The 20739-nt window shown below is 28.8% G+C and overlaps 2 protein-coding genes across 4 annotated transcripts; both read left to right on the forward strand.

Annotated features, from left to right (window-relative positions):
* The first annotated feature begins 4835 nt into the window (after positions 1-4835).
* Positions 4836-10642, forward strand: LOC110649388 (uncharacterized). Its single transcript, XM_058132161.1, has 8 exons — positions 4836-7122; positions 7214-7312; positions 7407-7559; positions 7866-8029; positions 9134-9281; positions 9433-9552; positions 9663-9750; positions 10120-10642. Exons 1-8 carry the CDS (start codon positions 4906-4908, stop codon positions 10284-10286), a joined length of 3156 nt encoding a protein of 1051 aa, XP_057988144.1. The 5' UTR covers positions 4836-4905; the 3' UTR covers positions 10287-10642.
* A 7066-nt stretch (positions 10643-17708) lies between these two features.
* On the forward strand, positions 17709-20499 carry LOC110649384 (uncharacterized). Of its 3 annotated transcripts, none has more exons than XM_058132163.1 (3): positions 17709-17956; positions 18590-20186; positions 20318-20499. In XM_058132163.1, exon 2 carries the CDS (start codon positions 19167-19169, stop codon positions 20166-20168), a length of 1002 nt encoding a protein of 333 aa, XP_057988146.1. In that variant the 5' UTR covers positions 17709-17956; positions 18590-19166; the 3' UTR covers positions 20169-20186; positions 20318-20499. The 3 variants fall into 3 exon arrangements, with proteins under 3 accessions (XP_057988146.1, XP_057988145.1, XP_021659622.2); XM_058132162.1 differs by having other exon boundaries at positions 17730-17956; positions 19095-20186; XM_021803930.2 differs by having other exon boundaries at positions 17730-17956; positions 19160-20186.
* Positions 20500-20739: the final 240 nt, after the last annotated feature.

Genomic DNA, 20739 nt, shown 5'->3' on the forward strand with positions numbered 1-20739 from the left:
TTATTTTCACGAATGATCGGCTCACTTATTTGGAATTATCACCTGCCTTGTCCAACCGCAACTTTTCTTTTTAATAGAAAATTTATTATTTTTTTTATTTTAATAAAATTAATTATTTTATTTTTTTATTATAATAAATATTTTAATTAATTAAAATTCCAAATGAAAGTTTTGCATTGTATTAAGATCATGCTTACATTAATTAAAATTTTAATATAGTCAAAAAGACAATCAAATAATGGATATATATTATTTTTTTCCCTTTATTATTTTCATTATAAAAAAAAATTCATTTTATTAAATTGGATAGAAATAAATTCAATGTGGCAAAATTAAATATAATATTGATATCATCATATTAATTACAATAAAAAATTTATAAAATATAAATAATTTATATATAAAAAATATTTTTTTAAAAATTTATTTTTCATAAAATATTTTTTATTATTTAATTGTAATATTAAAATAATAATATATTATATTATATAATCTATTTATAAATATTTTCACATTTTAATAGGAATATTAAAATATATAAAATAAAAAATAATTTCTTTTTATCGATGATAACCAATAATATAATTACAAAAATTATCATATTTGGACTTGAAGTCAATTAGTATTTTCAAAAATTAAACCCATTTTAAACTCAGGCCAATATTTAATTGTTCTCTTACACTATGTTTAGGAATTCTTATTAAATAGAAAAAGAAAACATAGTATTTAATTCATGAAATATGAAAAAAAATAAAAAAAATAATTTCAAGCATTAAAAATAAAATAATAACATTTTAAAATTATTTTTAATATCAAGGTAATTAAGGATAATTCTTATTCCCTCAATTTTAATAAGAAAATCAATTTAGGTTTAAAGGAATATGTAATACCCTATTTTTTTTTTCAATGTATTTGAATTTCGAAATTTAATGAACATTTCTAGTAACTTATTTGATGTTTATAGATTTCTAAAATAAGTCAATTATTTATATTTGAGCTTTCAGATATTTTTATGCTGTCATATTTTTTTTTTGGATTTTTATTTAATTAAAAAAATTTATTTAGATTTTTTTATCCTCTTTATTACGGAGATGAGAGATAGATAAACAGACAAAAAAGTGAGCGGAGTAGAGAAATCCCTCCTTTAATAGCGCCATCTCAATCACACGAGCACACCTAAGCAACTTTAAGAAGTTCTAGCAGTGGCAAACGATAATGCAATGGTAATAAAAATACAATGAATATGGATGGAGTGAAGAAAAATTTTATAAAATAAGGTAAGATAAGATAAGGTAATTAAATATAAATAAATAATTTTTTTTTTAATTTATTAATTTTATGAGTTGAAAAAGTGAGAGTTTTAAAAATTTTGAAACTAATTTGGAAATTGTCACCAACAATTTCTAGGCACTCGTAAGTACCACTTCATTGGTAAAACTCCATTAATATCTGAATCAATCAATCAGTTCTCACTAATATCTTGATTAATCACATATCATAAAATTTCAATCAATTAATAGATTTTATCAATATATTAACCAATCATAACCCACCAAAATTTTAACCAATCATATTTAACCACACAAAAAATTCAATCAATCACAATTAATTTCATATAGTGTTGTTAGAATTAAATCAGATCAGAATAGTCAGACCAGTTTAATCGAGAACCAAAATACTAATTAGTTTGGTTCAAGGTTCAAACCTTTTATTACCGATTGAGTAACTAGTGAACCAATTATATCATAATCAAATAATTATGACCAATTAAATAAATTAATCAAGTAACTATAATAAATTACATCATAATCAATTATATCAATTAATCAAGTAATTATTAATCAATTAGATTTTAAATTAAATAATTATGATCAATTATATTATAATCAATGTATAATCGTGTATTTTATCAATTAATCAAGTAGATCATAATTTAAGTAACTAATTAATTACATCATAATCAAGTACTATCTAGTATTTTATCAATTAATCAATTAGATCATAAATCATGTAATTATTATCAATTACATCATAATCAAGTAATCACTCATAAATTATCTATATAGATACTTCTCATCACTCAAAATTATATCCAAACTCATCAATCAATTTTTCTTTTAAGATTCAAAAATTCCTGCATTCTGCATATCCTCACTCTTGTAGTCCAATAATCTCTTTAGAGTTCAACTCATCAAGCAATGTGTATTCCATCTCCAAAATTATATTATAGAGGTTAGAGATTAAATTTATAGTTGAATATTGGATGCACTCCATTATATATAATACTTGCAAATATCTAATAGGCAGATGAAGAAAAGACATATCATTAGCTAATGCAGATGTAATGAATGTGACCTGCTCATTTAATTCCAAGAATGAATCATAATCCAACGTTTAGAAGGAGAAAGGTATAAATTTTTTATTAATTGTAAAGAAAACCAACGAATGTAACTCACTTATTTCCAAGAATAATGCAACATTTAGAAGGGGAAGACAATAAATAAAAATTTCAAGTTAGTGTATAAATTAATTATATTTAGATTAAATATTTATTACATAATTTCTTAACATAACAATTTTTCTGAAAAAAAATGACATGGTGATTCTTCTCTCTTCTCTCCTCTTGAATGTTTTTTCTTCCTCTGTCTCTTGAACAGGTCCTTCCCTTTGTAGATACCAAAGTTATTCCAAAGTCTAAATTTTTATTGAACTTAAACAATTATATATATTTTTACATTATAGCTATCTTGGGCTTATAAAGAGTAGGCCAACAAACCCAACTAAAAATAAATCTAAATTTTTTTAAATTCTTTTAAAATCTCAAAATTCTCTAAAAAAATGAAAAATACAAAAAGTTGTTTAGAGAACAACTCTTGAGATTTTCTCTCTGTTTCAGGATTTATTACATAATTTTTTAACATAACAATTTTCCTAAAAATGTTTGTTGATTATGAGAAATTGCCATACTCACTTTGTGGAGCTAAAACCACACAGAAGTTCAACACCTTTGTTCCATCATTTCAGCTTGTGTGTAGCAACAACAATGATGCAAAATCATTCAGAAAAAAAAAAAAAGACATTTTTCTCTTAAAATATGAGGTGACAGTTTTTGCTTACTTTGTTGATCTCTCTTCTCTGTCCCTTAAACAGTCTTTTCCCTTTAATGGGTCCTTCATTTGTAGATACCAAAGTCATCAAATACAACTCTATTGAACTCGAACAATTATATGTATTTTTTACATTATCGCTATTTCGGGCTTATAAAGAATGGGCCAACAAACCCAACTAAAAAAAATAGATGTAAATATTTGAATTTTTTTAAAATTTCAAAATTAAAAAAAAAATACAAAAGCTGTTTAGAGAATAACTCCTGAGAGTCTCTTTATTTCAGGCTTAATATAGATATAAGATATAAAAGTTAGAATATTTAGGAACCACTTCTTCTCTTCAAAACTGGTGGCAATTGATCCGCCCATTCTTTACCGAAAAAACTGAGAAAAGGGCAGCCTAGCCATAGATTCGCTTACGCATGAAATGACAAAAATGATATCACTATATATCTAGCAATAATTTCGCTTCATATTTTGAATAAAAAAAAATACTGTATTTATGACACATTTAAAAAAAATCTTAAATATAAATTATAAATAATTAAAGAGATCTTACATATCTAAAAATGGAAGAGCTTGGAGAGAGGTTGAAGCCGATTTCAATGTTTTGAAACAGAAAAATCTATAAATATCTATGTTTTGGATATGTTGAGAGCTCCATTAAATTTAAATTTATATTTGTTTATTATTAAATAAATATTTAATTATTAAATTATTGATTATATAAATATTTTAAAATTCCTAAGAATTTATTTACGGTTATCGTTATATTTCATACCCGAAAATAGTATTTTTAAATTTTATTACAAATAATTAATATTTATTTTAAGGCTGAGTTAAGTATTTGACTTTAGGATTTTTTTAAAAATTAAATTTAATTAATTTAAAAAATATAAAAATAATAATTATATGGATTTTTATTAATTATTATAATTTATAATTAAAATTTGAAAATATGAAAATATTAGAATCTAAATTAAATTGAAATTAATAAATTAGATAAAATAGTAAATTTAATAAAATTTAAATTAAAAATTTTAATAATTAAAAGTCTAAAAAAAAATAATTTTAGTGACCGATGTATACAAGTAATTAATCAGTTATTATATAGTAAAGAGCTTGCGAAATAGAGAATTATATTATGAGTTTTAATTTAAAATATTTATTAATTATTAAATTATAATACTTCTATCAATTCCAAGAGAAGTATTGTTTAACATGTTCATTAATATAAAATTTAATTTTTATAAATATAAAAAGTTAAATATATTAAAAAATAATAACATATATAGTGTTATTTAAGTTTAGATTAAAAAACATTTTTTAAGAAAAATTAGATATTGTTAAAAAATTGTTTTTAAAAAGTATTTTTACTATTTTAAAATTTTTATAAATAAAAGTATTAAATTTAATTTCATATTAAATTTTAATATTTTATAATTAATATATTTAATAAAATATTTTTTAAAAAAATTTAATAATGATCGCTCCTGAAGTTTTCTCTCCAGGGGCAATCTGGAAAATAATAATAAAAAAAGTGAAAATGAAACCATATTAATTTTTAACCCAAATTTATTCCTCCTTATTCTCTTTAAAAAATAAAAAAATAAAAACACACATGGAGAGAGCGATTCGATGGCAAAATTGCAGTTCTAGCAAATTCAAAGCCCAACTATTTAACCCTTTAACAGTCCAGACGCAACTATAAAACCACAGTACACACTCTCTGAATCTCTGTTCTGTTCCTTCTCCCTCTGCCAGCGGCAATCCTTGCTCTCCATTCTTTTCTCTTTCTATGAAAGAACCACCAGCCTCACGTCTCTGGAGGAAACCGACTACCACCACCTCCGCACCATCAAGAAAGATCAAGCTGATTTGCAGCTTCAATGGCGAATTCCAATTTAGGCCACCCTCCAACAAGCTTAAATACATTGGTGGCGAGTCTCGTATCGTTTCCGTCGATCGGAACATAAGCTTTCTCAAGCTCCACAATAGGATGTCCGATCTTTGCCCTAAACTACGCTCTTTCTCTCTCAATTACCAGCTTTCCATGTCCGGGTCAGAATCTGGGTCCGGTCGGGTCCGCGACCCGGAATCAAATTCTGAAACGGATGTTCCTTTGGTCTGGATTGCCTCCGAAGAGGACGTTAGGTGCATGATCGAGGAGTTTGATAAGCTGGAATTGTACGGTAAGCACGCAAGGCTTTGGGTCTTTGTGAGTAGTAATGACGGGAATGAATGTGATGCTCGTGACGGTGATAGTTGTGAGAGCTACAATAACTGTAACAATGGGTTTGTTAAGGGGAATGGTGATTTGTGTGTGAATTATAAAGGGAGTGATGCTTTGAGAAGTGGAGCCAAGGTTTGTAAATCACAGTTTTTTGACGATAAGGTGCCCAAGAATCCTGGGAAAGATGTTGCTAGGTTCAGGTGCGGTGATGATTCATTGAGGAAAATGGTTTTGAGGCAGCAGTTACTAGCCAAACAATCGGAGGGAATTCGTAGCATTCGGTGCGTTAATAATGGGAGTAAAATGGAATTTGTGTCTTGTGAAGAGGATACTAAGCAAAAATATAATCACCCCCTTAGGGATTTAGCTCCTGAAACAAACGCCTCCATGCAAATAGGGAATGCCCATTTGCATGGAAATGAGAGTTTTGGTGGACTGGCTCAATATCCGGGTTCTGGCTCGCATCCGTTGAACCCAAAGGATGGAAATTTGCATGTGGAAACGAATGGTTCCACGCATTGTTTTTCAGGACAAAATTTTCAGGTTTTCAGTCATGGGACAGGGATTTGTGCTGGGAATTCGAATCATTTGTATAATTCGAGGGTGAAAACTATATGTGATCTTAATGATGCGAAGCAGGATTCAGGGATCTTTGGGCAGGGGTCATTGAGTCGTTTGAATAGGGAAAATATTATGCCATGGGCGATGGATTGTGCTTCACGGACTTGCAACAGTCAGTTGGGTGGAAGTACCTATCCTGTTAAATATCCCTTCTTTGGTCGTGGTTATCAGAATGGAGTCAGGGACCATAGGTTTGTTGCTACTGATGCCAGAAATCAGCGGGTTTATCCATACCAGGTTCGGAGCCGTAGGAATAACCTGGCTGAGATGGGTACTAGATTGGACGGCAGGCTTTCGGCAGTGAAATGCTACCCTGGGCTAAGGCCAAATTCAACCATCTCAAAACAGGGATTGTCTGCGAGATTATATGGCTCAAAGCAGGGAGGAAGAACGAGCATAATCAATTCAAGTTTAAATAACGATTGCTCCTGCTTTAGCTTATCAAGAGAACAGAGTGGGTCTGCTGCTTCACTGTGTGGAGATTCAAATTCCAAAGATTTTCATTTAGCTTATCATGGAGCAGGTGATTCTGTTGGCTATCAATCTCCCTTGTCTTGTAATGCTGTTGAGGGGCCACCTTCATGTCTGGAGAAAACTGGAAGTCAACAAGATCTCTTGACTGGTTCCCTTTGTGAAACTAATGAATTTCCATGTCAAAGCGTGCATGAGAATTACCATTCAGTAGCCATTAATAATGAGCAATTCACGATTGACCAGCAGAAGGCTGCTATCATCTCTTGCTCATCAAACTATCTGTGCTCTACCAATGAAGCAGAAGTGGAATACAATAACAAGTTGATGGATACAGAAAGAGCAATTAACTTGTCGAACAATTCAAAGAATGGAACTCCTTATTTGGTAAGGGGAGTTGCATCTTCAATGGATCTTTTGTATAACTTGTCGTTGTCATCATCTGAAGGGGTGGACCCTCCTGCCTGTTCTTCTCTTGCCAGTAGTGCTGTTGGTGATTCTTCCTTGAAGCCCAAACCAAAGCCTTTAGATAGCATGGATGGACAGCTTAGCTCAGGACCTGAAGGTGACAAATCAAATGCAGTGGCGTCTAACTCCTCTACTTCTAATGCTGTTAACATGGAAAAGGATCAGGTGCATGAAGAAGAGATTCAACGGGACCTGCCATCCGGTTTAAGTGTTGATGAAAAGGTATCAAGCATAGATAGTTTTTTTCCATTTCAATCTTAAGACAAGAAAGCATATGCTCTAACTTTATTGATGAATTTATCTGTTTTCATAGGCTGAGATTAAAGAAAGCATTAAATGCTCCAAGATGATTGGTGGAATTTCTAGTGACTTGGCTGCATTTTATACTCAACTAGCTACTCAAGAGTTGCAGGTAGTTTGTTTGCGCACACGTGATTTCTATGTCTTACACCTTTATTTTCATTTTATGGATCATATTTAAAATGTAATTTTGCTTTGTTCTGCAGACTATTAAAAGTTCAGACCTGGAGTATATTAAAGAACTTGGTTCAGGCACATATGGTACCGTCTACTATGGAAAATGGAAAGGATCTGGTGTTGCTATCAAGAGGATAAAACCAAGTTGCTTCACTGAAGACTCATTGGGGGACGATCGACTGGTAGCATTCCAGAATTATGAAAATTGCCATTATTTATTTACTTTCATGTTAGCATAGATATCTGATATTAGTTTTTTAAGTTAAATGAAGAATCACCTGTCAATCAAGTAATACAAATAGGAACTGCTTTTATTGCTTTCAAGCTTGAAGCACCTTTGGCTCTTGTCCTCAGTCTTCCTTGCTCAATATTTAGTATAATTACGCTACTTTTCCTTTCAAATATGGTTGAAAGCTGTAAGAATGTGCTAGGTGTTACATTCAACTGAAAAAAAAAACATGGACTTGTTTCCATATGTTTACGTGCAGGTTGCAGACTTTTGGAAGGAAGCTCACATTATTGGTCAACTACACCATCCAAACATAGTGGCATTTTATGGTGTTGTAACTGATGGACCTCTGAATAACTTGGCAACAGTGACAGAGTACATGGTGAATGGCTCTCTGAAACAAGTTCTGCGGAGAAAGGATAGGTACAGTATTTAACTATTTTCTAATAAAATGGCCATCTTAACAATTGACATATGAAGCACATGTTTTCTACCTCATTTTTGTGGCACTTTCGCAAATTGACATTACATAGATCTTGAATGATATCTTTTACCTCATCCTGGATTGTACTTCCATATTGCATTTGCCATGTAATCTGTATACAGCCACATTTGGCAGTCTTTAAGATCCTAAACTGGTTTTAATATAGTGGTCACGCTAGTAGAATACAAATTATTTTAAGATTGAACTCTTTGGATTATGGAAACATATCTTTGCCATTAATTAATTATGACAATGCATAATTCATTCTCTAACATGATCCTCCTCCATTTTGTACAAGCATATAATACTATTACTATGTTGTCTTTTATTTATTGAATGACATATGGTAAAGAAATTTGAGACTTCTGGATAGATTTTCATCAAAGTATTGGAAGCATTCTTACATTTGCAGTCAGACTAAGCATATGAAACTGAAAAGGAAGAGGAAAAAATTTTACAATGTCAGTTCAGACTACTGAATTTTGGTTTCCAAGCTCTCTCCATTGAAACAACTGGATTCAATCCATTATTCTAGATGCATTGCTGTGAAGGTTGCACATTTATAGACATGATACTTTGAGCTTCCCCCCTAAAGATAAGTATGATGAGTTTACTTTCTAACACATTTTCATTGCATTTATAAATAGTCATGACAAATTGTTCAAGAAGTGCTAATTTGAGACTCGGCGTAACCTGGCCCCTAATGTGGGAGAATGAATTTTCATTGGAGTCCTATGATTGGAAATCTAGGGCATTCAAATAATTTATTTCACTCCTTGAATCTTTTATTTGGTGATGCATGAGACATTTGCTGTTAAAAAGTTAAAACTGACAATTGGTTGCTACTTCTGTTTATTCATCTAGCTTTACATCATATATCTCTAAGTACTTTTTTATAGATTTTCACATATACTTTTCAATTTAGATTGAATATTCTGATCTAGTGTTTCATCTCACAGTATTACATGTAGAATCTAATTTTGATGGGCACTGTTTCATCTATTTGCTTCCCCTTCCCTAACTGCGCTCTTTCCTACTTACAGAACAATTGATCGTCGGAAGAGGATAATATTAGCAATGGATGCTGCGTTTGGGATGGAATATCTACATGAAAAGAACATTGTCCATTTTGACCTAAAATCTCATAATTTCCTTGTGAATATGAGGGATCCTCAGCGACCAGTATGCAAGGTACCTAACTAAGAAGTATTTTCTTGTGTGGATTAGAATCCAACCCTTCTCTTACTTCTAATTACTTGTGGTGCATAGCAAAGCTTCAATGTCCTTGTTATGCACTTTGTTGACTCAATTGAACATGTTTAATATATCACCTCTTATTCAGATTGGCGATCTAGGTTTATCAAAAATTAAACAGCGGACACTTGTCTCTGGTGGATTACGAGGAACTATACCTTGGATGGCACCAGAACTGTTGAACAGTGACAATATGGTAACAGAGAAGGTAGGATGGTGACTTTTATACTGTGAAACGTGCGCACAAAAACATGTAGCATTTGCAATTTTTGCCAATTTCATTATCAATTTGCTGAATGCATTGGTAATTCTATGCAGATTGATGTGTACTCATTTGGAATTGTCATGTGGGAGCTCCTAGCTGGCGAGGAACCTTATGCAAACTTGCGTTCAGAAGAAATAATAGGTAATATACTTGAATTTGAGAATCATGCTAAAAAGTTGAGGTGTTTCTAGAAAAATTTCAGCAATGCATATGCTTTGGTGGCATTGTAATCATCATCAGTGTTTCCTGACCCCATATTTCAGCTTTTGCATCTAAATTTTGTCAAACAGCTACATGTTAATGTATCATCACACCCTGCATCTCATGGTTTTTAGTTCTTCTTTGCTGAGTATTAGAAAGAATGATGTGCATAAGATTCAGATCATTTTATTATATATCAAATAAACAGTGTAGTATTGGAATTGAAGAGTTTATGTAAGTACTTGCTTAATTTCAATTTTCTGTTTTCTGATACTAATATTTTAAAATGTTTGTATATGATACTTTCAGCTGGTATAATCAAGGGCACCCTCCGACCTGAGATTCCAAGCTGGTGTGATCCAGCTTGGAGATCACTGATGGAGAGATGCTGGTCATCTGATCCCGAGTCTAGGCCAGCCTTCTCAGACATTGTCAAGGAGCTACGAACAATGTCAGCAAGCATGAACATTAAGTGACTATAATGAGGCTGGGTCGCATGTTAATCTTAGCATGATTTGCGTGTAAATACTTTAGGACCATCAACAACATGGCATGATTTGAGACGTGCTTAGTTTTTACCGTCCACTGACATGTCTGATATGACGAAACCCTTGTGTTAAGGGTTGTGGAGCCAGGTGCACTTCTTTTTTGCTGTCACTGGTATGATATATAGCTGAATATGGACATATCTTGATGTTAGAGAAATAATTACCTTTAGTCTGGTTGAATTTTGAAAACCTGCTATCCAGGTAACAAGCAAGTCCTTGAAAATGAGCTTGTAATTCTTTTTAATCAAAGACTTCCAATGATCATGTTATGTTTGTACAGAAAATGCCAATTGGCTGTCCCTCTCTCTCACTCTCTCTCTCTGCTTGTACATGAATAAACTATGCAGTTAACCATTTTGTAAGTTGCAGCACTTTTTTTTTTTTTTGCGCATTCAAGAAATTGCATTAACAGCAGAAAGTTTTCATACAATGTCTCTGAGCATTTAGTTAGTAAAATTTATAAGCTACCTTGTGCAATTGTATCCCCTCCTTAAATCAAAGGCTTTACTGTGTTTATGATATCTAAGCAAATAGGAGAAAACTGTACTTGAGGAGGCCCCAGACTCACCACCTTGCACTAGCAGACTTTATGTGCTACAAGGCCACACCAAAATTCCTTTTATTTAAAAATTATGCAACATATTTTAATAATTTAGAAACCGCTAATAAAAAAACTATCATTCAATCCCTTGTAAATGTAATGTAATTTTATGAAATATAAAATTTGAATATTTATAAATTATTAGTTTTTGCACGTATATTAATTTATAATTTATAAGTATTTTATTTATATACATAAATGTTAATTTAATTTTTTAAAATTAAATTTATATATTAATTAAGTTAATTTTTTTCATAAATAAAACTATGTATTAGTTTAAAATTTATTTTTATAATAAATTCAATTATTTTTAATTTATTTATTTATTAAATGAAAATACTAATAATAATGTTAATACTAACATTATGATATATAAATATTTTTGTCCTCCAAAGTCAAAACTAAAAATAATATATATTTTATATTTTTTTTCTTTTTCTGGGTTCACCTCAATATGTAATCTAAAAGTATGCAAATAAAATTCATTTTATTTTATTTGACTACAGTTAACAAATGACCCTTTGCATCAGTCAGAACCATCACCACCAAGAATATTAAGTTAATAAATAAAAATCTTTTTTTCTTTTAGGAATTATAGAGTTTTTTTCTTTTTTTTTTATGTTTTGATTCAACTAATTAATACATATTTTTTAAAACATAAAGAAATTTACTATTTTTGGAGTCATAAATTTTATTTTGGTTTAGGTTTCATTGATTAATGCATGGTTAAATTTAAATTTAATTTAAATAATTAAGAAAATAAACAATTAAAAATTAATTTATTTCAATATTAAATGACTTAATTAAATTTAATTAAATATAAACATAATTAATTACTCAAATTAAATTAAAATTTTTAAAATTTTAAAAATTGGACAGAATTATAAACATGCACAAAAGTGTATATATATATATATATATAAAAGATTCTAAAAGTTAAATACTTTATTCTTTAAATTGAGAAATCAGAAATAATTAGAATCGAAGTAAATTTACCTTAATGAATTTATTAATATTTGAATAGTTAATCTAAATCATGTTACAAATGAAGTCAAACTCAAATTAAATAATGCTCTTAAAATTATTTATTCAAAGAACAATATATAAGTAACTAGCTAAATGCACATGCTTTTGCACATGAATTTATTAATTTTTAAATTTTAGTATTTCAATTGTTAATATATTTATATTTACAATTAATATTAATGTCACGACCCGATCCCATGAGCCGGATCGACACTAGGACTTGGATCAGCGTAAGGCCCCCGAAGTCCGTAGTAAGCCCAACTAAACCCTAACCCATCAGTAGTCCATATTGAGCCCAATTTCAAGAAATCAACCGGACAGAGTTCGGTCATAAAAGGACTATCCAACAAGAAATTATTAACTCACCCGACCTATACTCTTAATAAAAATACATTTGGAGAGCTCAGCTCACCCATCAATCATCCATAATTCAAAATAAAATCAATGGGAGCTCAGCTCCCTTATCCATCATAAATATTCAACTACATAATTACATATACCCAAAGTTTATAGATTACAATTCCAAATTGATAAATATTACAGTCCCAAACTAAATGATATACTTCTACACATGCGGAAGACTAAAATTTATACTTAACAGTATAAAACATAAAATTAATAGCAAGGGACCTGTGAGGAATGAAAACAGGTTAAACTCAAGAAAAAACTCTCATGTAACTTGGAAAAAAAAGTGAACAGCAGTGAGCGTTCGACTCATAAAGTAAATATTTATTTTACATACAATTTCTATAACTATCTAATTTTAATGCATCATTGGAAATGAAATGCATCATTTTCATATAAGTCAAACAAATCATATTAAGTCACATCAAGATAATCTGGAGTACTCACGCACGCGTGTCAAGTCCATACTCACGCGTACATATATGAGAAGCTGATCTCCCTACCAAACTCTTTTAATCCAAGACTTGCCGGTGAGATCAACTCGAGCCGGACTTTCGCTTAATAATCTATATGCCGGGGCCAGTGAGATCAACTCAAAGCCGTGCCTACCCCGACTTTTCCATAATAAGGATTGGGTCCCAGCGAGTCAAGTTTCAGTTACATCTACCCGTCCTTCCCATATCCATATACTGCACATATACACCAACTCACACACAGAGCTCCAGATTATCAAAACACAGCAACCAAAGTAATATCATCATGTATAAATGTAAAATAAGGCATGCCTGATATTTAACTACATAAATATAAGTATAAGTGCTACATGAGCATGCTAGAAATATAATAATATTGAAATTATAAATAAAATAAATATCTATTTACTGATTGACCAGAAAACTGTTGTGGTGGCTGAGGAGAGAAGGATGGATAACCTTGATCACCTAAATAATTATGTTATAAATTTATTAATGATAAATTAAAATTTTAAAGAAATAAGGACACCCTTATTTATGTCGAAAATCTGGCAGAGCCTCTCCTGTATCTATGACCTACTTAACCTGCAAAGTAATTCAAATCACACTTCTAAAGCCACATCTCAACAACAACATATGGTCCCTCTTGAGTCCTTCAACTCAAGCAAATCTTACACAATCTAACAATTTAATTATAAGGCTTAAAATAGATATTTTGCAAAAGTCATTCTAGCTAACTCTAAAAATTTTAAAATTTTGTCATGCAGTCCTTAGCAATATTATAGAGCTAATACAAAAGGAATTATAATTTTCTAGCTACCTACGAATATTTTATGAAATTTTATTCTAAACCCGGCACTATAAAATTGAAGAAACTCAGAGTTCAGGTTTACCTATGCCAATTCTGATGCTTGGAATGTGTCCGGGGCATCTGAAAATGGTGGGATAGCCTATAACTTTGACCTAGTTCCGAAGTGATTCCGATAACTTATCTGCTCGGCCTGAAATTGTAAATTCGAGCGATGGTCGAATTACCACGAAACGAAAATACCTACATAAAGTCCATAACACCAAAAGTTAGACTAAAATATTTATATTTACATATAAATAATTATTTAAAAATTAGGGGTGTTACAATTAATCAATTATAATAAAATAAATATAAATTTAATATTATATAAATTATTAAAAGACATATCTCTAAAATGCATTAAGAATATATAAAATGTTAAAAAAAATAATTATTAGTATAAACTTAAATTAATATCCTAAATATTAAAAAAATATAAATAAAAAAATAAAACATAAAAAATATACTTCCATTTAAAAAATTGCAATCAATTCATTTTAAATATAATATTATCAATTAATATATTTTATTATTTTCTAATTTGTAATAGATAAAGTTGATTGTAAAAATTTTAAGAGTTGAATATATAATTAAATAATATTTTTTGTGTACAATAATATGAGATTATATGTAAATTATACATTAATTATATGTAAATAGATTTAATGGAGAAGATATTTAAGAAGATAATGTTATAATAATGATGCAAAATTTTAGAAAAGTAAAGACAGGTTTAAAATGGTAACAATGATGAAAAGTTTATATTTATTATTTAATCAACATGAAATAAATTGCAGTAATTTATTTTTTTATAAAAAAGATATTTCATTAAGTAAAAATAAAAATAAAAAAGTTGAAGTATAAATTAATAAATATTTTTGCATAAATAAATTTATATAAAAAATATAAATTTTTTTTATTAATGTATTTAATCGTAAAGGCCTTATTTTTTAAAAATCATTTTTAAATCAAATAATATTTTAATCATAAAAAATTAAGATAATAATGTCAATAATAATTATAATTAAGAAAAAAATAAAAAAATCAAATAATTATTATAAAAGAGAGTTACACATTTATTTTTTGTAGAGGGTGACATATGGCAAATAATATTTTTATATAAATAAATTTATAAAAAAAAGGCAATATAAAAATTTTAAATAATGCATTTAATCACAAAGGTTTTAATTTTTAAAAATCAAATTTTAAAAAAAATAATAATTTAAATCATATAAATTAAGGTAGTAATGTCAATAATAATACTAATTAAAAAAATAAAATATTAAATAATTAATATGAAAGAGAATTATACACTCATTTTTTTATAGAGGATAATATGTGATAAATAATATTTTTATATAAATGAATTTATAAAAAAATAATAATTTTTTTTAAATAATACATTTAATTATAAAAGTTTTAATTTTCAAAAATAAAATTTTAAAGAAAATAATAATTTATATTATAAAAGTTAAGGTAATAATGTCAACAATAATAATAAATAAATAAAATAAATAAATAAAATTGAATAATTAGTATAGAAAAGAGTTGTATATTTATTTATTGAGAGTGACATGTGATGAATTTTTTAATAATTAAAAAAAATAAAAAAATTAAATAATTTAATTAAAAGAAAGTTATACACTTATTTATCAAGAATAATATGTGATAAATATTTAAAAAAAAGTATCGCATAGCAATACTATAAAAACATATGCCTGGTTTATATATATAAATAAATTAACTTAATAAACAGTTGAAGCTACAATTGCTTATTACTTTTCAAGCCAGTATGGGAGGAATGAAGCACTATAAATATATATATCAAATATGAAAATTTTAATTATACATGCAAGCAATGTAATATAACTTACGATTCAATCTAATAAAACATAATAAATATTTAATCATAATATAAATATTATTATTACTCACCAACTTTTTATATTTAACGTAATACTTAAAAAGAAAAAAATATATTTGTTAATATAATTATTTTTATATTTAAAAATTAAATTAAATTATTAATAATATAAATCCACGCAATCTGCGGACACTCGACTAGTATTGGTTAAGGCACTGATGGCTGCAAAGTTTAGCCTTGTCTATTTTTCATATGGGTTTTGAGAGGGAAAGAAGAAGGTGAAAAGGAAGAATTTGTAGATTATGTTCATTTGGGTTTTGGTGTTTATGGGATTTAGTTTTTTATTTTTTTTAATTTTTTATTTTTATTTAAATAATAAGTAATTTTAATATTAAAATTTAAATTTTTTTTACTTTTTTTAAAATATTATTTATTTATTTATTGTGTTATGCCCGTTATTTATATTTGTAAATAGTACATTTAAATTTTGTTTATATATAATTTTTTAATAATTTTCAATATATTGTATCATATTAATATTATTTAATTAAAAATAAATAGTTCATTAAATATAAAATTTTTTAAAAATATAATATTTAAATTTTATTAAATTTTATAATAAAAATTCAACCCTAAAAAAATTTCATTATAATAACAATAATAATTTTATCTGCATTTTCAATTATCCTCTTTATAATTTATATGTAAATATTAAATGTTAAATTTTATTATTTAAATTAAAATAATAATATTAATGTTAATTTAATTAATTTTATAAATAAAAATACTTATTAAATTAAAAATTATAAAATATCTATTAAATTAAAATTTATTATATCTTGAATTAGATTATATCTTTATGGAAATTTATCTGTTACAATTAAATGTAATTATTAATATGTAATAAATAAATAAATAAAAATACAAATAATAACAATTTAATATCAACTTAGAGGAATTATCAAACTGAAATAAAATTTTTAATATTATTATAATTCTATGTCAATTTAGTTTCGTAATATATGTATAATTTATTTAATTTTTTTATGATCAATGTGTAATATTAAATTCTAAACTTTTAAAATTTAAAATTATAATTATATTAAAATTATAACTATAATTATAGTTATATAATTATAGTTTTACATATAAATATTTTGCCATTAATAATTTTCAATCACAAATCAATTTGGGAAACAATTATAATATTAATTATTATAAAAAATTAATATTAAATAACAAATGAACATAACGATAATCATTATGAATAATCAATTAACTTTTATAATGATTAATGGTATAAAAAATTTTAATTAAAGTTGGTTAAAAAATAATTTTAATAAAATGTTAATTTATTAAGTAATCATTTGATAGAAAAAGGAATATGGCACATAATAAATTAGAATTTAATACTTTTATATTTAGTTATATGCTTGTACTGTTATAAATAAAATTTAAACACTCATGATTTTTTAAATTTTATATATATATATATATATATATATATATATATATATATATATATATATTATATTGTAATTTAAAATTATAATTGTCTTGGAATTATAATTATTGAAAAAAATTAATAAAAAATTTATAAGAGCCAATTGAATTAAGTCATTAATTATAATATTATTAAATTACTAGGGATATTTTATTTTTATTTTTTTACAAAAATAAGGTAAAACATATAAAAATAGACAACCGTTAAAACCATTAAAATTTTAGTTAATCTTAATGTTTTCATATCTTACATTTATATATATTTATTTAGACTTAATTATATAATGGTAAGTTTTTTGTGATAGAAAATGGTAATTTTTTTTTTGAACTGCATAGAAAATGGTAATTTAAATAAAGTTAAAAATCATTTTGAATTTATTTGAATATCTCTAAAAAATGTAAGGACAAATTTAATGTATATTCCATCGAATTAACATAACTTAATTCTTCTTAAAAAAAAAAAAAAACTTGCAAGTTAATGGCTCTCTCTTACAAACAAAAATATTTAAAAAAATTAAAAAAAAAATCCACAAGTTGAGCGAACACCGGTCTTCCACGTCAGCAGTTGGTGCGTCAGCGAGAATGAGAGATTGCTTTTATTTATTTGAGAAATTATCCAATGCTACTCGAACTAGTATACCTTCTCATTCACATGTAGTATTTTATAATTTTCCTCTCTCTCTTTTCTCATTCTCTTTCGTTTCTCGTCTCTTTCTCTTTCTCTCGATCGAAATCGAGGAGCCCTAAATAGCTGCCTCCTTTGTCTCCATCGCTTCCTTCTTCACGGAATTCCTCTCTTTTAGGGTTTCTCGATCTTCACCACCCGATTGAAGGAAGCGAATTCTAGAGATTTATTTCCCCCAATTCCAAGCACAGGTGAACTCCCTATTTTCGACTTTTTTTTTTTTGGTCCTATTATACTCGGATCTGTTCCTATACTCTTTTTCTGGCTCTTCTGTTTCTCTGGATCGGATAATTCGATCGCTTTTGTCTCTTTTTTTTGGGGATTTTTTTTCGCCCTTTTAGATTGATGTGCCTCTTTGCTGTGTTGGTAATGATAAGTGGGGAGTTGAGCTGAGTCTTTGTTTTTAGCTTGGTTATGTTTATGAAAATGGTTTGTTTTAGCTTTGTTGAATTTTAAAAATTGTGGAAATGGAAGTGAGAGGGGGTTTCTATTGTGTTTATTTCTTTGTTCATTTGGGTTGAGGTATGAAACTTGTTTAGATTGAATTGCTTAAGTAAATATAAGGTTTTTTGAGTTTAAAAGTTTTTTTTCTTAATGGAAAACTTGTTTTAGTTTTGTTGAGTTTAAAACTTGTTTAGATTGAATTGCTCAAGGAAAATTTGTTTTAGCTTTGTTGATTTTAAAACTTGTTTGGATTGAATTGCTCAGGGAAAAGTTGTTTAGCTTCGTTGAGTTTAAAAGTTTTTTCTTCTATTTAAAAAAAAAATCTAGGGTTTGGTTTTGTATTTCTTTATTTATTTATTTATTTATTTTGAATGTTGCAGCTGGGTTCTTTTGTACTAGTACTTGATGATTTAATGGAGCACTTATCTCCTTGTCAATTGAGAACTACTACAGAAGCTGAATTTATCTTTATGGTTCTACAAATGATTGGAGTATTTTCGTATCATTATGTTTATTTATTAGGCAAGCGTGAAGCAAATATCTGTCAACTTAGTCGTAGCTGTAGCGGCTACTCACCTTGAAGGAAACCTATCTCAGTAGCACAACTTTCGTATGAGTATATGTTTGTTCATGAGATTTGTACATATATTTTTATGTATATTTAATGTGTTCCTCTAGTCACTATTTGTGTGCCTGGTCATGTTTTTCTTTCTCTTTTTTCCTTGGGTCTGGGGTTTCAGTAGATTGTTGAATGTTTAAAAGCCTTCACATAAATGTTGCATTTGGTTTCTTGTTGTGCTATTCCTATTCTTGATTTACAAACCCTTGAGCTTAATTTCATTAGTCAGATTGTCTTATGTATAATCTTTATGTGATTTCTTATAGCTTCAACCATTTTGGTGGCGCTGTTAGAAGCGTTGGATTTTAGGGTTGTGTTGATATTTGTGCAGTCTCAGAATGCCAAAGGATAGAAGAGATCGCTCGGTATCTTTTGATAGGTGCAAGGCGTCTCCGTACACTTGCAGCTCCAGTTGTAGCAGGCTATCTTCACCCAAAATCCCTTCAGAAACTGAGGAAAACCTAAAGGAATGGGAAGAGGCCAGGTGTCCTGTTTGTATGGAACATCCTCACAATGCAGTACTCCTCATATGTTCTTCCCATGAGAAAGGCTGCCGTCCTTACATGTGCGATACAAGCTATCGCCACTCAAATTGTCTTGATCAGTTCCGCAAGTCGTTTACTGAGGCCTCACTGACAACTCCTCAACCAGAAGAAAATAGGGTCACAACAGCCACGGTTGGGAGCTCAGAACCAACTGTTAATGTGGAACAAAGTGAGGAAGAGCCCTTATCTACTGGAACCATTCCTTGTGATAAAAAAGCACAACCAACACTGGTGTGCCCCCTCTGTCGGGGGCAGGTAAAAGAGTGGATTACCATGGAGCCTGCTCGTCGTTTTATGAATGCAAAATCAAGAAGCTGTGCCTGTGAAACTTGTGATTTTAGTGGCACCTATTCAGATCTTAGGAAACATGCAAGACTTGAACACCCTCTTGTTCGACCATCACAGGCTGATCCAGAACGGCAACGAAATTGGAGGTTGCTGGAGCGCCAAAGGGACCTTGGGGACTTGATCAGCACGCTTCATTCTTCATTTGGAGAAGAGAGGGGTGATGACAACATTTTACCTATTGACGATGGTGGTTGGCTCACTGTATTTTTTCTTATAAGAGTGTTTCGACCTGGGTCAAGTCCGAGGAGTAGCAGCTGGTCTGGTACCTCAAGAGCGAGAGGGCAGCTGAATTTCAGAAGGAGATCTACCAGGCTTTGGGGGGAGACTCATGATGTGGAAACTGGGTCGTCTTCCAGAGATGAGGACAATGATTCTTCAGATGGTGGGTCAGACCCTTGGAGACGTAGTGAGCGCATTCGGCGACGGACAACACCAGACCATTTGTGATTGAAGAACTTTTATTCTGTCAGTTGAATTGTTCCCTCAAGATGCTCCAGCCATAAGTCTTTGCTTGTTACTTCAGGACTTTTATTGCTTGACTAGTATGCTGACAAAGAAATATAATTGGCCTAACATTTTTTTGCTGTGTTCTCCAGGTAGGCAGAAAGGATTGGAGTTCTTTGCTTGAACAGTGGATTCTGTTCCCCTGCGTATGGAACAGTTTTGCTTTTCAGTTGCTTGAATGTTTTATCACAAGGGTGAGCAAATTGTAATTTGAAAAAAAAATCAATTAAGTAATTTACATTGACCAGTGGACAGCTGGTTCTTTTGCTTTGCATTTGTTGCTGCAGTTGTGTTGAGTATTTTTACTTCGAATATGGATGGTTTGGGAGAGCTGTAGCTTTCTATCATTATTTGGCAACAGCCCATACGTTCTATTATCTTCTTTTGGCAAAGGTGAGCCTTTTAAAAATAATTTGGTTTCTGATCATCCGATTATTGATTAGCGATTGAAAATTTTCTTAAAGCAAAGCCATGGTAATCAGAATTAGACAGAATCCTTAGTCTAATTAAAGTT

The sequence above is a fragment of the Hevea brasiliensis genome, chromosome 13 (assembly GCF_030052815.1).
Source record: "Hevea brasiliensis isolate MT/VB/25A 57/8 chromosome 13, ASM3005281v1, whole genome shotgun sequence".
NCBI lineage: Eukaryota > Viridiplantae > Streptophyta > Magnoliopsida > Malpighiales > Euphorbiaceae > Hevea > Hevea brasiliensis.